We start from the raw sequence: 24,884 nt of genomic DNA on the forward strand, positions 1-24,884 counted from the left end.
AAATTATGACGTCAGAATTTCAACTTTTTATTTAAGAATAGCTAGGCTAACGTTTTAAGTCTTGTAGCCTATGCCATAATTCCTGCGTGTCTTATTTACGACAGTTATTTCTATTATTTGTATGTCAATTGTGGCATTTAATTCAGAATTTCAACTTTTTTTTTAAAGAATTTAGACTTTTTAATAACATAATAATGACTTCATATTTCATCATTTTGACTGTCATCATTTCGACTGATCATAATAGTGTTTTAATGTCGTAATATTGATTTTCTATGTCATAAATATGACATTAAAGTCAGAATTTTAACTATTTAATAATATCACTTTCTCAAGTCATAATTTGACTTGTATGTCATAATTTCGGCGTGAGTCATATTTTTGACTGTAAATTTTATACTTTTTTTCTGTCATGACATTTAAGTCAGAATTTTTAAAATATTTTACATACTTTTTATGTAATAATTTTGACTTTTAAAGTCATAATTTTAGTTTTCAACTTTATCTCATAAACGAAATAAATTCGATTTTTTATGTCAAAATTATTAGCCTACATTAATATCAGAATTTCGCATATTGAAAGAATATTGTCGACTTGTATGTCATATTTTTCGTTAAAAAAATTAATAACATTCAAGTCCGCATTTTAACTTTTTATTAATATACTTTGTATATCATATTTTTGGCTTGGCATCGCTCATGCCTTAATTTTGACACTTTGGCAATTTCGAGTTTTTTATTTTATTTTATTTTATTATAATCTCATAAAATAAATTAAGTGTCATTATTTCGGGAATGATCCGTTCGTGTTCATCCGTCCTACAGGGGGAGCGCGAGTCACGCACAAACACGCTGCTGTTTCCGGCGGAAGTGACGCAGACTGACAGTTACTGTCGTTATTTGAACACAACAGACGCGCTGAAAGTAAACAACAGATGAAATCAGCTCTGCATCATTATGAGAGTCTTTAATTAACACTCGAGATGACATGGCGTCGAAAGCAGAGCAGCTGCTGATTGTTGTGTCCATTCTTGAAGGTAACTGGTTTATTACTCAAGACTCCTGCGATACAAACAAAGTGAATACAGTGTCATATTAACGATTAATCATGGTGTCAAAACACGCACATTAGTTCTACAATTATTTTTTTAATGTGTATTTTGCTGATAAATATGTCATCAATAAAAAAATATATAGTGTTCTATCTATATAGTACCGTGAAGCACCATGTACGTTAGTAAACAATATGACAGTGGCATTTAAAGACAATTTCGACTTTTTATGACATTAAAGTCCGAATTTCAAACTTTTATTTATGAATATGCCTTTTTAAGACTTGTATGTCATAATTTCTCCGATTTTTTATGTCAATGAATGATGACATTCTTAAGTCAGAATTTTAATTTTGACTGTTTGATATCATAATTATGACTTCAAATTTCCTAAGTAAAACAGTGCTTAACTGAAATGTACTAAATTAAATAAATATGAATATGTTAAAATGAGAAGTTCTACAGAACGAATTTTACTAAAAATAATTCAAACATTAAAATCGTACAGGTTTCTTTAGCTGTAACCAAGAGACATGAGTACATTTCATAGGTAACACTTTTTTCACCATATATAAATGAGCAAGACAAGTGGACCTTGATCATCCATGTTAGTTCATCGGACATTAACTAAGGATAAAATAAAAGTTAAACTCAATTTAACTCTTAGTTAATGCTAAAAATGTAATCTTATTGTAAAGTGTTACCATCTCATTTTAATCCAAAGAGTCTGCTATGGTTAAAGAGCATTAATATTGCACAAATGTATATTACATGTGTAGTCTCTCACTTTATTTGCTTCTATATGAGGACACTTGATGATTATTTCATCAAAATAACAATATAGGTGTGTTATATTTGCTGCTTTGAAACGGTCTCGAGTGACGCTGAGGGATCTGATGTGTGTGTGTGTCTCTCTCCAGGCCGCCAGTTTCCCAGAAGTCCTCGGCTCTCTCTGGTCGTTGAGGCTCGCTTCGACGGAGAGACTTTGGCCACAGACGCGGTGGAGCATCGAGAACATCCACAGTTCTGCACTGAACTGGCCTGGGAGCTCGACCGGCGGACGCTGCACCAGCACAGGTGTGTGTGTGTGTGTGTGTATCTGCACCAGCACAGGTGTGTGTGTGTGTCTCTGCACCAGCACAGGTGTGTGTGTGTGTGTGTGTATCTGCACCAGCACAGGTGTGTGTGTGTGTCTCTGCATCAGCACAGGTGTGGTTTTTTTTTTTATAAAGAACTCTGTCTCTTCTTCTGTCCAAACACACCTCACCTTCGTTAAAGGATGATCAACTTTACGTACGTCAGGTGACTGTAAATGCGCAAAATCTTTTTCCATTGCAGTTTTGTGAAATATTCCTTTTTCAAATTGCCTGAAAAACACCTCATGCGAGCCTGAAAACTTTTTTGCGGAATTGGCGTGTTTCCATTGGGCGTATTCTCAGTCTGCAATTTCAATTTGCGCAATTTACATGTAATCATTAGAAGACACTTTTATCTAAAGCGATTTATATATGAGGAGAACCATAGATGCAGTGAAACTAACAATAGGACAGGAATGTAAGTGCTGTGACCCTTCCCAGTGTAGTGTCTTTAATGGAAACGCCTTCGGTCTGATTCCCACAGGCTCCAGCGGACTCCCATCAAGCTCCAGTGCTACGCCGTGGACTCCGGCTCGTGTGCCCGAGAGAGCGTGGGATACATCGTCCTCGAGCTCAGGTCCGTGCAGGACGTCAAGCAGGTCAGACACTTGCATTCTTGGCTTTTCTGTTCAAGCTTTTGACATTGACAGGGTTTAGCCATGATGAAATGAAGGCGTTTTAACTTTGTCAACAGTAGCCTCGTTTCCATCCACTTTTTGCGCTGTTATGTTATCGACAAAGTGAATATGCGAAAAAAAAACAATACGAAATTTGCCGTCTCCTGACTGTTTCCATTCAATTGACCTTTTACCGATAAGATTGTGTGCGTGATGACGTCACGAATGACGAAAGCGATTTGTCGCATATGTTTTGGTGTATCGCAAAAAAAAAGTGACTTCAGCCGTTTCCATAAACATTTTTTTTTATTTATTTATTTTTTATCGCAAATTATACCTTTTGAGGTTTTTGTTTTGTTTTGTTTTATTGAAAGGATCCCTGTCAGGGGTTCCAGTCAGCACGCCCTCAACACCGAAACAAACAAACAAGAAAATGGAGAGAGTATTCAGGCAGTTAATTGAAATTTGCCAACTTACTGTCATTTCAATTAACAGTTACACAAATAATTGCAAGTGTCCGAAATATCAGAAGACGACGGCAGAATGAAGCAGTTGCTCATCTGATAGGGCTCGAAAACTACCCTTATTATGCGACGAAGCCCAAGCGTCTGGGAGAGACCACGCAATAAGGCGTTCTGGGAGGAAGTTGTGGAGAGACACTTTACAGAAAGTCTCTGGGTGCAACATTTTAGAATGACACGGCCGACGTTTGAGATGCTGTGTGGATTCATTGGTCCTGATGTTGCGCCTACCCCAGGTTGCCACCGACCACCGGTTCCAACACGAAAGCGGATTGCCATTGCCCTCTACAAGCTGGCAACCTGCGCCGAGTATAGAGTGGTAGGCGAAACTTTCGGGGTTAGATTTCTCTGTCGTTTCCCGTCAAAAATACATGTTATATCATTTCCTTCCATTAAATGGAGAAAATAACGAGTCTCCTCATCTGTCCACGAAAACCGCTCCCGAGTCCGCCATAGTGTTTGTTGTGACGACGACTGCACCTTGCGCGTGAGGAAATTATCACGTGACACCACATTTTTTTTCGTGAAAGCCCTTTTTCTCGACAAAAAGTGTTTCCAAACTCGTTTTTCGCGACATTTAAAATATCGACATAACATTTATGCGCTAAAGTTAAACGGAAAAGGATTGTGTCGACATTTGCAAAAAAAAATCGATAATTGGCGTTTCCATCAGCTATATCGGTAAACATTTTGATGCGCGAAACCTTTTTTCGCAAAAAAACCCTTGGATGGAAACCTGGCTAGTGCCTAGTCGGAATTAGGGCTGTCAAACGATTAATTGCGATTAATCGCATCCAAAATAAAAGTTTTTGTTTACATAATATATGTGGGTGCACTGTGTATAATTATTTTATATATAAATACTAGGGTTGGGTATCGTTTGAATTTGAACGATTCTGATTCCGATTCCTTGTTTCGATTCCGGTTCCTAACGATTCTCGATTCCGATTCTTTTAAGAGGCAGGGTCAAAAAAGTTTAGCTAACCTTGCTAACCAACGGCCTTTCTGAAGGAAATAATCCTTCTGTAAAAGTACTCCTTTTGTCACAAATTGTGCATTTTGCCGAGATTTCGTTATTTTTAGAAAAGTGAAGCCACACTTTGAATCGCCGACGTAAGGTACTCATGTTCGACTCTCGTGGGTATGCCAACACTTCTGGTAGACGCTTCTTCGTTGGTGTTGTTCAGCAGTTTCTTCTTCCGCTCGGCGGACTGTGAATATTGAAACTAGGAATCGAAATTTTAACTTTTGAACGATTCCGGGAAAAACGAAAAGTTAGTCCCGGTTCAAATCGATACTCGATTCTCGAGACCCAACCCTAATAATTACACACAAATGTGTGTATATATTTAAGAAATATTTTCATGTATATACTGTATAGATTTATATATAATTGATATTATATATAAATATAATTTTTTTATATTTAAATAATATTTTTTTTCTTAAATATACATATTTAAGAAATATTTTCATGTATATACTGTATAGATTTATATATAAATATAAATATTTTATATTTAAATAATATATTTTTCTTAAATACACATGTGTGTGTGTAGTTATTTATATATATATATATATATATATATACACACAAAATAATTATACACAGTGCACCCACATATATTATGTAAACAAAAACTTTTATTTTGGATGTGATTAATCCTTCATCTGAGCTGATACAAAGTGCCCAGGTGGCTATTCAAAAAATGAATTACCAGATCCTCATATTAGAGTGATTTCTGAAGGATCATGTGACACTGAAGACTGGAGTAATGATGCTGGAAATCACAGGAATAAATTACACTTTATTCACATAGAGAACAGATGATTTACATTAGAATAATATTTCACTGTTTTACTGTATTTATGATCAAATAAATGCAACTTTGATGAGCAGAGTGTGTAGGTTCTCCTGTGTCTGTGTTTGTAACCCGCGTGTGTGTGTGTGTGTGTGTGTGTGTGTGTGTGTGTTCTTCAGGCTCCTAAATGGTATCCTCTGCTCAGCAGCAAATACACGAAACTCAAACCCGCGCTCCTGATCGGGGTGATTATAGAGAACGACACCAAGCCGACCGCGGAGACGTTCAAGGCCAAGAAAGCTCCGCCGAGAGCAGGTGCACGTCCTCCTTTCCTTCCCATAATCCTCCTGTTCTCTGCTTCTGTTGACCAGCTGCAAAGCTTCACGTCCTACTAACCCCTGTCTCGGTTCGCCCACTCATACTACGCCCTAAAAGCATGTGAAGAGTTCAGATGCAAAAGCCTCTAAGTGCCATTTGAAATTTTGTTCTAGAATGACCTTTTTTATCAAGCTTGTATATTTAAGTTCAATCATTTTACCTAAATGACAATTAATAGGTAATTATCATTGACATTTAAGTGGAATTACTGAACTTAAATATACAAGCTTGATAAAAATGATCATTCTAGAAGAAAATTTCAAATGGCACTTAGAGGCTTTTGCATCTGAACTCTTTATGTACTCTTTTTGTGCAGGAAAAAGTGCATATTTTTGAGTGAGCATCACAAGAGTAGATGTGTAGAGTATGCTGTGAGATACACTTATTTTACACACGGTATTATAATATCGTAATATGATGCTCGACTGATGTTAAAAGTGTATGTTGAAATATTTTGACAAAGATAACCTGATTTGGTGGAATCATATAATTATATACTAGCCAATGGCGAATCTATTGGCAAGGTGTGTGTGAGTTGCACACTTGTTTTTCCACACAGTTTTCGCTCGTTCAGTTCGTCATTGTTGAAATCAATTAACGTGTAATTAATTATACCTGCTGTTGTGGTGAAAGATTCATCAGTGCAGTTATTCCAATAAGTTTCTAAAATGATAACAAACAGTGAAAACTCCACTAAAACAACTTGGTTAATGTAATGATGACGTCTCTCTCTCTTTCTCTCTCTCTCTCTCTCTCTCGACCGCCCGCAGGTTCTCCAGCGCCGGCTCCTCTAGAAGCTGCTAAACTCACTGCGGTTCTGAACGAGGAAGAAGCGTTTCATCAGATCGGACCTGCGGATCTCTGCGCTGACATGTTTGTGCTGTCGGTGACGGTTGCGTTTGCTACTAAACTGGAGCAGGTACAGGAATCTAATGTGATGTTTTAAAGAGGATCTATTGTGTTTTCCTCATCCTCATCTGTGTTTAGTGTGTGATGTTGAAGCTCCAGTTCTCCTCTATATCAGTGTCAGTGTTCCTGAACGCCTGAAACGTCACAATATTCCTCATTATAATAATTAATGTGCAGAATAAAGGGGCGGGGCCTGGTTGAGTTAGTTAGTAGTGTGTTAAACTGGTGGTTATGGAAAGGGGCGGGGCATTTCCCATACACATTCGAAGCGCTCGACCAATCACAACACACTGCTCCAGCTGACCAATCATAGCGCAGTGTGCTTTTCAGAAGGCGGGGCTTCATAGAGACAGGAAGTAAACAGAGCGTTACTGACAGACTGGGAAGAGAGGAGCCGCAACAATGGAGAATATGCACAACTTAACACAATACGACACGTTTTCTGTTCTTCAGTTGATCTCCAGCTCGACTAAGCTGTCCGCTGAGGGGTCCGAGTTCTTCTTCTATTACACTCTACTGGGGAACGACGTCACCAGCGAACCGTTCCAGAACCTCCTCAGTCCAAACTTCGAGCCGGAGCGAGCGTCCGTACGCATCCGCAGCAGCGACCGAGTCCTCCGCCTCTTCCTCAGCCAGCAGCCGTGTCTCCAGGTGAGCATCACCATCGTGATCATCGAGAATCTGACTTATGACCTGTAGTACTCCTGAATCATTATCATAATCATACACTGTTCACTCATTGGCCAGAGCAGAACTGGGTGACTGAGTCTGGTTTAAGGGTTTTCCTCCATTCTGGCTCTGATGGAGTTTCGGTTCCTCCACTGTCGCCTTTGCCTCGGCTTGATTAGTTGGGGACATTAAATTTAATATATTCAGCAATATTATTGATCTCCTGCATTGATACTATTATACAAGAACTGAACTGAGCTGACTACATATATATAAATATAAATGAGCTAGATTAATAACTATTATACTACAAAATGAAGCATCACTGAACTGAATTAAAGGAGTAGTTCACTTTTGAAAAAACTTTAGCTGATAATTTACTCACCCCCGTGTCATCCAAGATGTCCACGACTTTCTTTCTTCAGTTGAAAAGAAATGAAGGTTTTTGATGAAAACATTCCAGGATTTTCTCCATATAATGGACTTCAATGGGGACCAAACGGTTCAAGGTCCAAATGAGAGTTTCAGTGCAAACTGTTCAAAGGGCTTTAAACGATTCCAGACGATGAATAAGTGTCTTATCAAGCGAAACGATCACTCATTTAATAAATAAATAACAAAGTTTACGTTTTATAAGCTCAAACGTTTGAACTCAAATGTCCTGTTCGAACTCGTTCATCAAAATGAACGAATCTTTTTCCGAGTCAATTCGTTCGTTGAGTGAACCAAATGACTCGGAAAAAGATTCGTTCATTTTGATGAACGAGTTCGAACAGGAGAGTCATGAACGTGCCCTTTGAACGGTTTCCACTGAAACTCTCTTTTGGACCTTGAACCATTTGGACCCCATTGAAGTCCATTATATGGAGAAAATCCTGGAATGTTTTCATCAAAAACCTTCATTTCTTTTCGACTGAAGAAAGAAAGACGTGGACATCTTGGATGACATGGGGGTGAGTTTTTAAAAGTGAACTACTCCTTTAAGCTGGACTGTGACTATATTCTCTTCCAGACACAAACTTTCTTGCATTATTGTCCTGTTATCTCTGTAAAGCTGCTCTGACACACTCTGTGCTGTAAAAAGCGTTATATAGATAAACGTTGCTTGACTGGACTAATAGTGATGAATGTGCAGGTTGTGATGTAGCTCGTGTTTTGCACACAGATCCATCTCTGCTGTGGAAACCAGTCTCTGGGCAGCACTGACGTCAGTCTGGCCGGTTTAATGAAGAGCGGCGCTGATCTGGCCAAACATCCGGCCACTATAGAGGGCGCCTTCATCCTTCAGCCCCCGAACCGGGTGAAGCTGGACCTGAAGCCGGTCCCGCCGGACCTCCAGCCCACGGTGGGCGTCTCGGTGACTCTGAGAGCCGAGGATCTCACTCGTCAGGTGGAGCATACGACACGCGTTATTATACAGTCAAACCAGAATATACTCAGCCTCATGTCTGCCATGATCAGTGTATTGGCTATAGTCGGTGATAAATGTGAGCAGAACTCAGTGTTTGATATTGGACTGGTTTTGTCCGTCCTTCTGTTGGACTCTCACACATGAATTATGTTGAATATCTGTCAGCTGTTCAATTGAACTCCACAATTAGATAATAGCAGTTTAGCTCAAGCAATGCTTCATGTTGTTCAGTGTGTGTGTAAAAAGAGCAGAAAACACACTTCAGCTCAAAGTGGAGGAATCATTGTTACTGTAGTCACTGGATGAAGAAGATTTGGCTGGAATATGGCACACTTTACTTTATTTTGCTCTCCTCACTTACACAAATCAACTATAGTGTCCTGATCACACTAGTGGAACATATCAACATCATATCTGGCGTCTGATTAATGAGCGGTTTGACTAAACCCATCTTATTATTTCAGTGTTTTAACAGATTATTTTTTTTTTAAACAGTTAGACATTGAAACCGGACCTAAAACTCCAGTGAAGAAAGGCCCCGCTCCGGCCGGCGGTCGTGAACATCGAGTCCCGATGAGCCCGTCGCCCGACAGGAAGTCACATGACCGGCCTCTTCTGTCTCCGGCTGCTTCTCCTGAGCACTCAGAGAGCGAGGCCGAGAGCCTGACCAGTGATGTCAGACAGGCTCCGCCCACAGATCATGACAGGGAAGCTCTGCCCACAGATCATGACAGACAGGCTCCGCCCACATATCATGAGAGACAGGCCCTGCCCACAGAGCGAGAGAGACGGGCTCCGCCCACAGATCATGACAGACAGGCCACGCCCACAGATCATGACAGACTGGCCCCGCCCACAACACATGGCAAGTTTTCAACTTTCAGCAGCAACTCTCTGGTGTCTCTCTCTCTCTCTCTCTCTCTGTTTAACTGCAGTTCCTCCACTGGCCACTAGAGACTCACTCCCATAGACCTCCATGTTAAAATGCCCAACTTTACAGCAGTAAAACATGTTTACAGTAAAGTGCTTTTGGTCTATATCGCTAATTTTGTCCTTCATGGCGACTGTGATGGGGTGAATATTTTTGTGTAATGAATACATACTGTATGTTTCAAAGACATTTGTAGTTTGTTTACTCGTGAGTGTGTGTGTGTTGTCAGTGTGATGGTACAGCATTATAGTAACGTGTATGGTTATCTGTGTAGTGTTTTCAGAAGTTCCTGATGCAGATTCTTCAGTGTCTGTTTCGGCTCCTAAGATCTCGATCCCGGCGTCGGCTCATCACTTCTGCTTCTCGCTGGACCTGCGCAGCGTTCGGGACCTCAGGACCAGCTTCCCGGTCAACTGCATCCTCAGGTGCGCTCACGTCTCCTCGTTGTGGCTCTTCATTTCCCCTTGTAAATCTAAGTTCACTGTTCTTTTTTATAAATATAGGATTTGTATTAAATTGAGTCATTGAGTCGAAACATCTTGTATCATCTGATTGATTGCGTATTACGTATTATTAATCACGCGGTTTCCTCCGGTTGCAGATACGCGTACCAGTTCTTCGGCAGCGCGTCTCCCATCATGACGAGTCCGGCGGTGGAGGTGAAGAAGAACACGGAGGTGTTTCTCCCACAGTCCTTCTGTGCCTTCGACTTCGCCGCGCTGCCCAATCAGCTTCAGGACACGTTCCTCAGGTGCGTCGGCCTGGCGAAACGGCTGAAAACATACGGTTTTGAATTTCTTTCTTAAAGGTGCAGCGTGTAATTTAGCGGCATCTAGCCATTTGCAGATCCTTGATGTTGTTGGTGTGTGTTCAGGGTTCCTCTGCTGGTGGAGATGTGGCACCGAGAGCCCGGTTCTCCTGATGTTCTGCTGGGTTCTGTCAGTATTCAGCTGTCCCGCCTCCTCAGCTCGGAGAAGACCCGGTTCCTGGACCCGTCGGGCCGGCAGCGCTGGAGGCAGAGCTGTACTGAGAGGATTCCCATCATTAAAGCCCACGGGTGTGTGTGTAACCTCAGGCCCTGTCCTCAAACACACACTCGCCTTAAAGGGATAGTTCACCCTCAAATGAAAACTCTGTCAGTAATGACTCGCCCTCATGATGTTCAACCCCGTAAGACTTTCGTTCATCTTCAGAATACAAATAAAGATATAGCAACGAGAATACTTTCTGTGCGCCATGAGGTGTAATTACTGACATAATTTGCATTTTTAGGTGTACTGTCCCTTTAATAGTTGTAATTCATGAACACTTCGAGTTCGTATCTAAGGTAGTTGGCACTATGCATGCAGATGAAGTTAGTATATCACTGGCGATTAATAATAGAGTTTACAGGTCTATATTGAGTTGCTGGATTATATTCTGCTCAGTCGGCGCAGCACACGGCTCTCACCTCTAGATGGCGGCCTCGAAACACACAATGTGGAATATCTATCTAAGTGAGGCTGCATTTCACCCAAAAATACACATTCTGTCATCACTTCTTCTTTTTCACAGCATAAAAGACGACGTTTTATGAGCCAGAGAACATTAGAGCCTGTTGACTTAGTGTATGGACTAAAACACTGATGCATTCTACCGAGTCTTCTTTTGTGTTTTGCAGAATGAGGAAACATGAGGGCGAATAAATGATGACAGAATGATGGTTTTTGGACGAACTGTCCGTCTAATCCCTGTAGTCAATCCCTTAAAACTTGTCTTTGAACATCAAAATGACATTTAAATGTTTTTTTCTTAAAATATATTGAATGTAACTAGATATTTTCTAGATATAAAAAGGATTTTTTTTTTCATCTGATCAGTCTATATATGAAGAGTTCAGATGCAAAAGCCTCTAAGTGCCTTTTGAAATTTTCTTCTAGAATGATAATTTTTATCAAACTTGTATATTTAAGTTCAGTAATTTCACTTAAGTGAAATTACTGAAATTAAATATACAAGTTTGATAAAAATAATCATTAAAGAAGAAAATTTCAAATAGCATTTAGAGGCTTTTGCATCTGAACTCTTCATATATATATATATATATATATATATATATATATATATATATATAATATTTCACTATAATATTTCACAATGTTTTTTTTATTTAATGTTTTTCTTCATTTTAACTAATCCTTATAAACTTTATTTTTATTGTTGTATTTTACTTGTACTGTTTTCTGTGTCTGCAGGTCTGAGGCGTTGGCTGAACTCTGTTACATGAGCGTTCTTGAAGATCTGGGTTTGGTGAACGCTCAGGAAATCCTGGTCTCTGAATCCTCACAGGTGCTGTATCTGATGTTTACATTTACGCTTTTATCCAAAGTCACTTACATTGCATTTCAAGCTCCACATTTACATTCTTATCAGTTCTTACTTTCTCTGGGAATCAAACCCATGACGTTGGCGTTGCAAGTGCCAGCGCTCTCCTGTTACTTCAGATCTGTGAATGTTAATGTGGCCTGAACAGGAGGATTGTGGGTAATGTTTGCAGGCCGCAGTGGTTCCAGGTGGCGGGGGGGCGGAAACACTCGCGCGGCCTCGAGAGACGCTGGAGTACAAGGCGGCGCTGGAGCTGGAGATGTGGAAGGAGATGCAGGAAGACATGTTTGATGATCAGGTCTTAAACTTGCATGTTCAGTCTTTTACTGCTCAAATTACCATCAGTTTCATGATCTCGTGAGATATAAACTCAGGATTGTGAGGAAAAATGTTTGAATAGATTTTTTTTAGTGCTTTACTAATCCTTTTTTCTATAACGTTTACTTTGTTTAACAGCTATAAAGCTTAACCCTCAAACCGTATTCACTTTATAGCCCTTAATCCTGTTATTGTGGACAAATGTGGGCACAGAGGACTCGGGTGTGATCCTAATTTTTATTTATTATAAATGTTATATCACTGTCTTTGATAAAGTTTTGTCTATCCATTTATGGTGTTTTCTTTATTTTGGGGGTATTTTTGAATTTATTTACTCCAAAAAGTACCATATTTTCTATGTAAATTATTTCTATGTACTGTAAATTAATTACTATATAGTTTTTTTTTAACTACATTAAAATATCATTCGAATAAATTCTTAGAGCTAAAACTTAAAGATGAAGTGACTTTGCTGTCTTATTTTGGCTTATTTTAGAATGCTCTAAATTACAGTTTTTCCCATTCATTTCTATGGGTGCCCATTTTTGACCCAAATACAAGATTAAGGAGTTTTTTTTCCCACCCACTTAACATTGTAGAATTGAGTCAAAAAAAAAAATAGTGTATTCAGGAGGCAAACTTAGGAAAAGTAGCCAAGTCTTGTACCGCTCAGATCAAGGGAAGTATTTTTTAAAAATAAATCAAAACTATTTTGCACACATTTGTCCAGAATACAATTTTAGGGTTAAAAGTAATTCCGAATTTTTTATTTATTTATTTTTTTATTAAAGTTTTGACTGTGTGTGTGTTCAGCTGAAGCAGAAGGAGTTGAGTCACATGCAGGCGCTGGCGGAGGAATGGAGGAGAAGAGACCAGCAGAGAGAGGCTCTCATCAAGAAGAAGGTACACACACACACACACACACACACACACACTGACTCATGTGTGTTTCTACTAATTATTTTAAGTTTATTCTGAAAAGTGTTGTGGATGTAAACTTGGAATTGCAAGAGAAAAAAATGCAATTCCCTTTTTTAAATAGTATTTTTTCATGGTGGAAATCAAAGGCAGAGAATGCGTTCTCAGTGCTGTCAAAATAAAAGTCCTTCCACAAACGCTCAATATGGGCTTTGCTGGTTTAGTGGCTGAAGCGTGACGAGAGCGGATGATGGGGATCTGCGGTGTGGTTTATCAGCTGTTGTTCCCTAGGAGCTGGAGTACAGTCTGCTGGAGGAGCAGCTTCAGAAGACCCTGTCGGACCTGGAGAAGAGGGAGAGGGCGCTGGCTCACGCGGAGACCGAGGTGAGGGGTCGCTGTCGGCTAGCGTGTGAACTGGGGGGACTGGTGTCTGACTGTGGCTGTGCTGGTTTAGACGCAGAGACTCCAGCGCGAGATGCGAGCCGAACACGAGTTCAGCATGCGGGAGCTTCAGGACAGCAGCCGGCGTCTGCGAGAGGACTGCGACCACCAGGTGGAGCTGGAGAGGTCAAAGGTCAGGCAGCTCGAGGATCAGCTGACCCGGCAGCGACAGCAGGTGAGCGCGGCAAACACAGCGGACACGACCTGTGCCCTTCTGGAAGCGTGAGCTGGGAGGGGCCTGGTGACCCTGGGGTTGTGAGGTCAAGAGGTCACGCCTGCTGAATCACTGACTGATGTCAACACTCGCTAACACACCCGTTCTTAAGTGAAGTGGTTTACTGGTAATCCAGTGATATAGAGGTGTGATCTTGAGCTTAGGTCACGTTTGTCAGTCTCGTGACGTGCCGTTACATTTAGTCATTTAGCAGACGCCGAGTGTGTGTGTGTGTGTGTGGACCTTCTTTATGAGTCACTTAAATCCAAAGTGTCTTACAAATGAGGAATACGGCAAGCGGATCGTCATTAAAAGTCAAACAACGCAAATAAGTGCTCTAAAAACAGAGTCGCGTGAGCCAGACGAGGGCTTCGAGGAAAAAGGAAATATTTTTAATGAGGTTTCACATAATTCACTGTTTACAATAATTTTGCATCATAAAATATTGTGCATGTGTGGCGGGAAGAAAAGTAAGATCAGAACTCTGACCCTCATCTGAAGGTCACGTACACATTTGAACGAAAGCCAGTTATATTGTTCTGGTCATGTGACTCTATAACAGTAGGACCATGTTCACCATGATGGTTTTGAATTGCTTAAAATATGATTGGAATCACTTAAAAAAAAAAGCAAAATACCATAAATGCAGAATGTCCCATCATATCGGATACATGAAATTATGATGAGAACTTTTGAGACTGATGAGACTTTTGTTTTTGTAATCAGGCTCTAAAAAATTATATTAACATTTGGATTCAGATTTATCGGCCAATATATCGGTTATCGGCTTTCAATTATAAAGAATTATCATTATCGGCCAAATTTTTCATATCGGTGCATCCCTAATAATATATGAAGGTTTATATGATATATGAATATGTTGTGTGCTGATCTGAAATCTGTGTCGGCGTTTCTTGAAAACATTAAGTCTGGATTTCATCTGGTTTTGAAGACGCACTTTAATTTATTGCTACACAGACACACACACACTAAAATTCTGACCGATCCAAATTTTTTGACTGGTAGTGTGTGCGCGTGTGTGTCAAAAGTTTTGGAAAGTTATTTTTTATGTTTTTAAAAAAAGTCTCTTTTGTTCAACAAGGCTGCATTTATTTGATTAAAAATACAATATATATATATATATATATATATATATATAGTTAAATATTATGACAATTTAAAATAACCATTTAATGATTTTTTCATTTTTTAAGTGTAATTTATTCCTGTGATTTCCAGCATCATTACTCCAGTCTTCAGTGTCACATGATCCTTCAGAAATCACTCTAATATGAGGATCTGATGATCAACACACATTTATGATTATTATCAGTGTTAAAAACTGTTATTTACATTTTTATTTCAGGATTAGTTGATGAAAAGAATATGTTTAAGCATCAAATCCGCATATTAGAATGATTTCTGATCACAGGAATAGATTACATTTTAAAATACAAAGTTATTTTAAATTGTCATAATATTTAACTATAATACTGTTTGTTTTTTTTTTGGTATTTTTAATCAAATAAATGCAGCCTTGTTGAACAGTAGAGACTTTTATTAAAAACTAAGGCTGTCAAACGATTTATATATATATAAAGATATATATATATATATATATATATATATATATATATATATAAATACACAATGCATGCTTGTATATATTTAAGAAATATTTTCATGTATATACTGTATATAGATTTATATATAATTTATATTATATATAAATATAAATATTTTATATATAAATAGTATTTTTTTTCTTAAATATACATGCATTTGTGTGTATTTATATATACACAAATTAATTACACACAGTGCACCCACATATAGACACAAACTTTTATTTTGCATGCGATTAATCATTTGACAGCCCTATTAAAAACATTAAACATCTTAACAATCCAAAACTTTTGTTGGTAGTTATATATATATATTAGTTAGTTAGTTATATATATATGCGCACACACACTACCAGTCAAAAGTTTCGAATCGGAAAGATTTTATAAGATGATAGTGACTGTCTGTTATTGTCATCTGTGCGTCCCAGAAGTCCTCGTTATCCGCTGCTGTAATTAATCAGCAGAGTTTTCTGCTGTGAGATCCAGCGTCTGCTTCCTGTTGAGCATCTCTCGCGTCTCCAGCTCTCGGCTCAGACAGCCGGCTCCTGAAATACTGCAGCCTGCCGTCTCACTACCCAGAAAACATCTGGCCCGGCGCAGCGCTAACAAATCAAGCAAAGTAGGTTTCTGACATGCGAAAGAGGAGATGAGAGCGCGTCGGCGTGTACACCGCCTTCCCTCTGGTGTCAGCACCGCGTAAACACACATTTGTCCCGCGTCGACACACACTAACCGGTTTATCCAGGCAGAATCCTCCTCTTTCTGGACAGGATCTGCTCGTTTGCGCGCCGCAGCCGCCGAGTGTCAGAGCGGCCCGCCTGCGTTCTGTCAGACGAGCGAGGATGGAGAGCGCTTGTAAGGTTTTAGTTGGACTGGACGCTGTCTAACACTCTTGAAGTGTTTCAGCGGTAGCCGCTCGCGAGCTGATGGATGCGCTGCTCTGACACACACACACACACACACAGTTTAAACTCACAGTGAGCCTGGGAAAATGTCTGAGTATTTCATCAGATTTTAGCGAATGAACCCTATAAAGCTGCTGTATTATATTTAATCTCTGATGACACACTCTTCAGTGTGTGATCATCTGCACTCTTCCTCCAGTAAAGGTGTGTGACTGTCCCAGTGTCTCCTCCAGCTCCACCAGTCCTTCTGGGTCTCTGACCTGATCTAATCCAGCAAACACATTCATAACACTGATATTAATATTTCAGCTGGACTGAAGCAGCTTCGCTTGATCATGAAGGTTTATTTGTTTATCTCTAATTCAGTACATTGTTTAAAGTAATCAATAATTATATCCCTTAATGCTCAAAATTACATATTTAAATCAAAGTAATACTCCAAGGCACTCGAATTGTGTATACAAACGTTTAGCCTTTATTGGCTTTATTGGCAAATAAGTTCAGCCTTTATTGGCTTTAGTTCATACAATTGGTGAGAGATGCACCATATTTAAATATTTTTTCCTTAAAATATCTTGAATGTAACTCGACACCCTCGCCTCATTTAGTATGCACTTTTCTATGAATATGCAAATGAGCCCCGCCTCCACTCACTCACTCACTCACTCAGAGATCCACTGGTTGACGATCACACGTTGATCTGATTTATATAATATATAATTTTTATCGTTGCTATTTTTGCATATTATTCCTCTGAACATAGCTGAGATGTTTGCTGACGATATCAAAAAATATGAGCCATAAAATCTTGATGTATTAAATATGAAAAACAATTACAAATGTATTAATTAAGATTAAGAAATGTTTTTGGACTATATGTCAAGCTTTATTGGGTGATATTTTTTGCATTCAGTGATCATGTTGTGTTCACTCTTAAAGACGCAGGAGTCTGAGCGTCAGCGGCAGCGTCTGGAGAAGGAGTTCCAGCAGTTCCGGGATCAGCTGAGCGTGCGGCCCGAGGCCCGTCTGCAGTCCGAGATCAGCCTGATGACCCTCGAGAAGGTCACACACACCACACTGATCAGCACACCACATATATGTATGTATATACAGTGTCTGTTTTGAGAGCCTGCTCATACGCTTTTATTATCAAGGTGGAACTGGAGAGGAAACTGGAATCGGCAACTAAATCTAAACTCCACTATAAGCAGCAGTGGGGACGAGCCCTGAAGGAGCTGGCCAGGTTTAAGCAGGTATGATGATGATGATGATGATGATGTACTGTACTCCTGTTGCTTCCACACGGCTGTGGTGATACGTGAACGCTATCAGACATACTGTATTTTTGAAGTCTCAGACAGGATCAGATTATTTTGTGCATAATTATGAGAAAATGTTGTGAACTGGGCCAATCTCATGACAACGTGTCCCCAAATCTCACACCAAAAATGTGTATTTTGCATAAAGAAAATTACTATTAATACTGTGATATTATATTTATAACAATTAAAGACTTTAACTTCTAGATTGTCATGACGGCAATGCATCTGGATGATTTTACTATTTTTAGTACAAATCTGTATATTTTATATATTTTTGACGTTTTTAAGTTATACTACAGGTACTTGAAAATATTTTAGTTTTTACAAATATTGTAAATATATATGTAAACTGTTTTAGATATTCAAGTTATACTAAAATACTTAAAAAATATTTGTAAAATATTATAAATATATTCAAACATTTTAACTATTCAGGTTATACTAGAATACTTTAAAAGTGTTTAAATATATTTAAATTATAATACATATTTTTTAAGTATTCAAGTTATACTAAAATACTTATAATTTTTTTTATTATAAATAATATATTTATTTACTACAAAAGAATTGTAAAAAATATTATACATTTAATTTTTTACTGTATTCAAGTTATACTAAAATAGATTTTTAAATATAAATGTATTTTAAGTCTTATACAATACCTATTTAACTCAGCATAAACCCAGTACAACAAAGAGCGTAATAGTACATTCTTTATCATTTAAATATGTTTTCCCCATAAATGAGAAAGTCATGAGAGTTTGGTGTAAATGTGCCTCGTTGTCATGAAATAATCTCTCAATGTTAAAAGTCTTAATGGCTCTAAAAATAGGCTTAAGTTTGTGCTCTGGATCCAGTCAGCCTGCGGTCTCGAACGAGTTCTCATGGAAATAAAACATGGAGGAACGGTGAGCTGTCACGAGCCGCAGTGAAACATCACCAGTAAGGCCAGTACGGGACCAGTGCAGTGTAAACACAAGCGCTATCAGCCGCTAATAACTGTTGCAGACACACACCAGCTGCAGCGTCTGCGCCAGATACACACAACCAAAACATCGGATGATTCATGGCGCTCCGCGGCCTCCATAACTGCATATGATATTGAACTATAAATCAGGCGTGTATTATGTTCAACATTAAACATCTGAATATCAAGTTGGCTTGTTGGAAGATCGATGGGGGAATTTAAGTGCGTCGTTTTTCACTTCAATATGTAACTTAGTAGTAGAAACACTACACACACACACACACACACTAACAGCAAACGTTTCGGATCGGGGAGACTTTTAAAGTTTTTTAAAGAAGTCTCTTCTGCTCACCAAGGCTGCGTTTATTGGATTAAAAATACAGATTTGATCTCAGGAATAAATTACACTTTACTGTATATTCACATAGAAAACAGATGATTCACATTAGAATAATATTTCACAATATGTACAGTTTTGGGGTATTTTTAATCAAATAAATGCAGCCTTGGTGAGCAGAAGAGACTTCTTTTAAAACATTAAAAGTCTGTGTTCAGATCTTTGCGACGACAGAGCGCATGTTTGAGTTCAGATCTGTTTCTGGAGGACTTCCTGCCGTGAAACGGCCCCAACGCTCCGTCAGGACGAGTCTCTGCAGAAAACTGTTCTTGAGTCGCGTCGAGACGGGTCATTCTCTGGTCACGCGTGTGTTTACACAAGCCATCCTCACACACACACACACACCAAACGAGAACTCTGGGAGCGCTTCACGGGTAGCGAAGGAAACTCAAATGTTCAGGATAAGTGTGTGTGTTCCTCCAGCAGACGGTTGGCTGTAAGTCAAGGCCACATCTAAGTGTGTTTGTTTTACTTGCACTTCTCTTCTCGCTCCAGCGAATGAGATGCTAATTGAATGAGATGACCTCCAACACATGAGATTGGCCCAGTTCAATAAAAAAAGAAAATTATAATTATGCACAAAATAATCTGATCCCGTCTGAGAGTTTAAAACTAGGACAACGTCTAATAGCGTTCATGTATTGTTAAAGCTACTGGACTGCACACACTCTAGTGATGCTCAGAAAACACTGACCATCAGTCCAATCAAGAGTTATAACCAGACGCTTATATCGATGCGCTGCTGGAAAACTGTTCGACCGCCAGAATTCATGTTTCCCATCAAACCATTGATTTAAAAAAAAAGGCCTATACAAATACTCAATTGTTTTAGGAATGAAAGTAGTTCACTTGGCAGCATGTCTGCGTGTCGTCTGTGTTTGGGAAGCAGCAAGTCCCGTACTGGAGTTTAGATGCTCGAGCTTTGTGGATTCTGATTGGCTGTCGATGTTTTTATCGCTCATCAGCTGGAAAAAGTCGCTCTGAAAGTGTTTCTGTCGTTATCATGCCGTTGTTGACTATTCTTTTATATTTTTAAAGCTGTATCTCAGTGTGAATGTGTGTGATAAGATGGTGTTGGACTCTAGAACGCCTGAGCTCACAGCGCTCACATTCTCCTGTTCATTAGTGTACGATCTGTCTAACAGTCCTGTGTGTGTGTGTGTGTGTGTGTGTTCAGCGTGAGCAGGAGAACGCCATGACACGCCTGAAGAAGCAGCAGCAGGAGCTGGAGCACATGAGGCTTCGGTACCTGGCGTCCGAAGAGAAGGAGGCCGTCACCAGCGACAAGCACGAGCTCCAGGACATACGCAACCAGCTCAACAGGTAATTCAGAATAATAACATTACACTTTACTATATTCACATACACAGCCAGCTGTTTTAAATTATAATAATGTTTCACTACTTTTTTTTGTATTTTTAATCAAATAAACGCAGCCTTGGTTAGCAGAAGAGACTTCTTTTAAAAACATCAAATATGTTACCGATTCAAAAATTGACATTAAAACGACTGAAAACGCTGATCACGTGACCATTCACCAACACTAGGCATGAGCGCGTCAGTTGGACACAGTTGGACTATAGAGAGCCTAAGCCCCTCCCCTTCCGGAAGACCACATAGGAAATTCGGAAAAATATTGTATGGTAATCAATGGCAAGAAACGACAAATATTTTGATCTCGTTTGAATTGTGCCCTGAGTTACACATGATGTTTGTCAATTTAAAATATGCATATACGTCAAGAAAGACGCAGTTAAACCGTTGAGGTGTAAGACTGTGAAAATACGTAATATCAAAGACTACAAACCCCAAAAGCGGACATTTACTCTCAATGGATAATGCTAACTTTACTGATGCTAACTTTGCTGACGCTAACTTTACTGGCGCTAACTTTATTGACGCTAACTTTACTGACGCTAACTTTACTGACGTTAACTTTACTGACGTTAACTTTACTGACGCTATCTTTACTGGCGCTATCTTTACTGACGCTAACTTTACTGACGCTAACTTTGCTGAAGCTAACTTTGCTGAAGCTAACTTTGCTGACGCCAACTTTGCTGACGCCAACTTTGCTGAAGCCAACTTTGCTGAAGCTAACTTTGCTGAAGCTAACTTTGCTGACGTTAACTTTGCTGACGCTAAACTTTGCTGACGTTAACTTTGCTGACGTTAACTTTGCTGAAGCTAACTTTGCTGAAGCTAACTTTGCTGACGTTAACTTTGCTGACGCTAACTTTGCTGACGTTAACTTTGCTGACGCTAACTTTGCTGACGCCAACTTTGCTGAAGCTAACTTTGCAGACGCTAACTTTGCTGACGCTAACTTTACTGACGCCAACTTTGCTGACGCTAACTTTGCTGACGCTAACTTTGCTGACGCTAACTTTACTGACGCCAACTTTGCTGAAGCCAACTTTGCTGAAGCCAACTTTGTTGACGCTAACTTTGCTGACGCTAACTTTACTGACGTTAACTTTACTGACGCTAACTTTACTGACGTTAACTTTACTGACGTTAACTTTACTGACGCTAACTTTATTGACGTTAACTTTACTGAAGCTAACTTTGCTGACGCCAACTTTGCTGACGTCAACTTTGCTGAAGCTAACTTTGCTGACGTTAACTTTACTGACGCTAACTTTACTAACGTTAACTTTACTGACGCTAACTTTATTGATGTTAACTTTACTGAAGCTAACTTTGCTGAAGCCAACTTTGTTGAAGCCAACTTTGTTGAAGCTAACTTTGCTGACGTTAACTTCGCTGAAGCCAACTTTGCTGACGTTAACTTTACTGACGCTAACTTTACTGACGTTAACTTTACTGACGTTAAATTTATTGACGCTAACTTTACTGAAGCTAACTTTGCTGACGCCAACTTTGCTGAAGCCAACTTTGTTGACGCCAACTTTGCTGACGCTAACTTTACTGACGTTAACTTTACTGACGCTAACTTTACTGACGTTAACTTTACTGACGCTAACTTTATTGACGCTAACTTTACTGAAGCTAACTTTGTTGACGTTAACTTTGCTGACGTTAACTTTGCTGACGCTAACTTTACTGACGCTAACTTTACTGAAGTTAACTTTACTGACGCTAACTTTATTGACGTTAACTTTACTGAAGCTAACTTTGCTGACGCCAACTTTGCTGACGCCAACTTTGCTGAAGCTAACTTTGCTGACGCCAACTTTACTGACGTTAACTTTACTGACGTTAACTTTGCTGAAGCTAACTTTGCTGAAGCTAACTTTGCTGACGCCAACTTTGCTGACGCCAACTTTGCTGAAGCTAACTTTGCTGACGCCAACTTTGCTGACGCCAACTTTGCTGAAGCTAACTTTGCTGAAGCTAACTTTGCTGAAGCTAACTTTACTGAAGCTAACTTTGCTGACGCCAACTTTGCTGACGCCAACTTTGCTGAAGCTAACTTTGCTGACGCTAACTTTACTGACGTTAACTTTACTGACGTTAACTTTGCTGAAGCTAACTTTGCTGAAGCTAACTTTGCTGACGTTAACTTTGCTGAAGCCAACTTTGCTGAAGCTAACTTTGCTGACGCCAACTTTTCTGAAGCTAACTTTGCTGACGTTAACTTTGCTGACGCCAACTTTACTGACGCCAACTTTGCTGACGTTAACATTGCTGACGCCAACTTTGCTGAAGCTAACTTTGCTGACGTTAACTTTGCTGACGTTAACTTTGCTGAAGCTAACTTTACTGACGCTAACTTTGCTGACGCTAACTTTGCTGACTTTAACATTGCTGACGCCAACTTTGCTGAAGCTAACTTTGCTGACGCTAACTTTGCTGACGCTAACTTTACTGACGCCAACTTTGCTGAAGCTAACTTTGCTGACGTTAACATTGCTGACGCCAACTTTGCTGAAGCTAACTTTGCTGACGCTAACTTTGCTGAAGCTAACTTTGCTGACGTTAACTTTGCTGAAGCCAACTTTGCTGAAGCTAACTTTGCTGACGCCAACTTTTCTGAAGCTAACTTTGCTGACGTTAACTTTGCTGACGCCAACTTTACTGACGCCAACTTTGCTGACGTTAACATTGCTGACGCCAACTTTGCTGAAGCTAACTTTGCTGACGTTAACTTTGCTGACGTTAACTTTGCTGAAGCTAACTTTACTGACGCTAACTTTGCTGACGTTAACATTGCTGACGCCAACTTTGCTGAAGCTAACTTTGCTGACGCTAACTTTGCTGACGCTAACTTTGCTGACGTTAACTTTACTGACGCCAACTTTGCTGAAGCCAACTTTGTTGACGCTAACTTTGCTGACGCTAACTTTGCTGACGCTAACTTTACTGAAGTTAACTTTGTTGATGTTAACTTTGCTGACGCTAACTTTGCTGACGTTAACTTTGCTGAAGCTAATGTCTATCATTGTTTCTATAGTCTTACGTTATAATCGTAACGTTACGCCGTCACGTCACACGGCCGCTCCATGTAGCCGCTTTAGTCTGGACGCGAGTGCAAACGTAGCAAACACTCTCTTTCTATACTAAAGCGTAGTGGTGTGGGTGTGGCCTGAGTCACATGAGCATTACTGAAGTGAAACACTTAAATTCACCCATCGATCTTCCAACTACTTGATATTCAGATGTTTAATGTTGAACAAGAGCATATTAAATAGTGATGATTCATGTCATTAACCCTTTCATGCTTCGAGCTCATTAGTGGACGGATCTCTTCACAAGCCTTGTCTTGCGTTTGTTTGTCAGCGAACGCAGCGTCTCGTTCCCTATTCAGAGAACATGGGTTACACCAGTAACCAGAGACGTTTCCTTTTTGGGTGAACTGTCCCTTTAATAGCGGAGAGAGAGATCGATATATCAGCCTTGTTAATTAATCGGGTAATTTGGTCCATTTTAGATCTTTTTGCTGTCGATGAATAATAATTGTTTTGTCTACATCAGTCTGTCTCAATAGCTGAGCATTAAACTGTGTTATTGACACGAGTGTGTGTTATTGATAGGCTGAAGCAGCAGGAGGAGGCGGCGCGCGTGTGCGTGAGCGAGCGCGCAGACGAGCATGTGAGCGCGGACGAGCACGTGGCGCGTCTGCTGGAGGAGAGAGACACACTCCTGCGCACCGGCGTTTACACACACGACGACCGCATCATCTCCGAGCTCGACCGGCAGATCCAGCAGGCCATGAGCGGCAGGAGCACGTGACATCATCACGCTCATCAACAAACCATATTCACCAGTCAAGACTGGGAGAGGACATTCTGAATCACTTCACTTCATTTCATGACGTTTTGCACAGATTCAATCAAAGTGTGTGTGATTTCATGTTCAGCAGGTGGCGCTGTCTCTGAACAAATCACCTCAGACCTTCATCAGGGCTTTATATGGGATTTATATTTATAGCTTTCTGTGTGTTTTGTACTAGATGGAAGAAATAAATATTTTCTTGTCTTTTTCCTGCTCTGTCGTCTTGACTTTCTCGGATAACTAATGTTGAAACTGACACATACGGGATCGTTTTCATGTGAAAAATATGAGAAAAATATTTTCTCTGGCTCAAAGTACCACACCAATAAAGTGAATTGATGACTGAATAAATTCTAATGTCAACTATCACTATATTTAGTAAAAAATCTCTCTTAGTGAGATTATTTTATCATTCATAATAACATTTCTCTGAAGTTTGCTGCAGACCATTTATGTTCATGTGGTTTAATGTACAAATCATGTTATTGTTTTATGAATCTGTCCCTATAACTAGTTTGAATTTCTAAACTTGATGAGATTAAAAACCTTCTGTTCGAAACACTTTCATATTTGCATTATTAATTAAATAAATCATTTTAGGGGGAAAAATAGAGCGTAAATAATTGAAAGCGAGTAAAATTTATTTTGTCGAGATATAAAATGCAGTCACTTTACTTGCACTCTAACCAGTGAAAGAAATGAACGCTATTAGTGGAGTCATCAGTCTAATCAATGGGAGGTTTTCT

At 39.5% G+C, this 24,884-nt stretch overlaps 1 protein-coding gene across 1 annotated transcript; it reads left to right on the top strand.

Annotated features, from left to right (window-relative positions):
• Positions 1-867: 867 nt before the first annotated feature.
• Positions 868-24,347, top strand: cep120 (centrosomal protein 120). Its single transcript, XM_089119939.1, has 20 exons — positions 868-1,037; positions 1,973-2,129; positions 2,673-2,787; positions 5,311-5,446; positions 6,280-6,428; positions 6,872-7,069; positions 8,253-8,477; positions 8,994-9,363; positions 9,704-9,854; positions 10,031-10,180; positions 10,304-10,486; positions 11,664-11,757; positions 11,966-12,091; positions 12,925-13,014; positions 13,321-13,413; positions 13,484-13,645; positions 17,154-17,276; positions 17,369-17,467; positions 20,078-20,223; positions 23,898-24,347. The coding sequence occupies exons 1-20, from the start codon at positions 989-991 to the stop codon at positions 24,094-24,096; spliced, it is 3,015 nt and encodes a 1,004-aa protein (XP_088976065.1). The 5' UTR covers positions 868-988; the 3' UTR covers positions 24,097-24,347.
• The last annotated feature ends 537 nt before the right edge of the window (positions 24,348-24,884 follow it).

The sequence above is a fragment of the Pimephales promelas genome, chromosome 14, assembly GCF_988280905.1.
Source record: "Pimephales promelas chromosome 14, fPimPro1.hap1.1, whole genome shotgun sequence".
Classification (NCBI taxonomy): domain Eukaryota; kingdom Metazoa; phylum Chordata; class Actinopteri; order Cypriniformes; family Leuciscidae; genus Pimephales; species Pimephales promelas.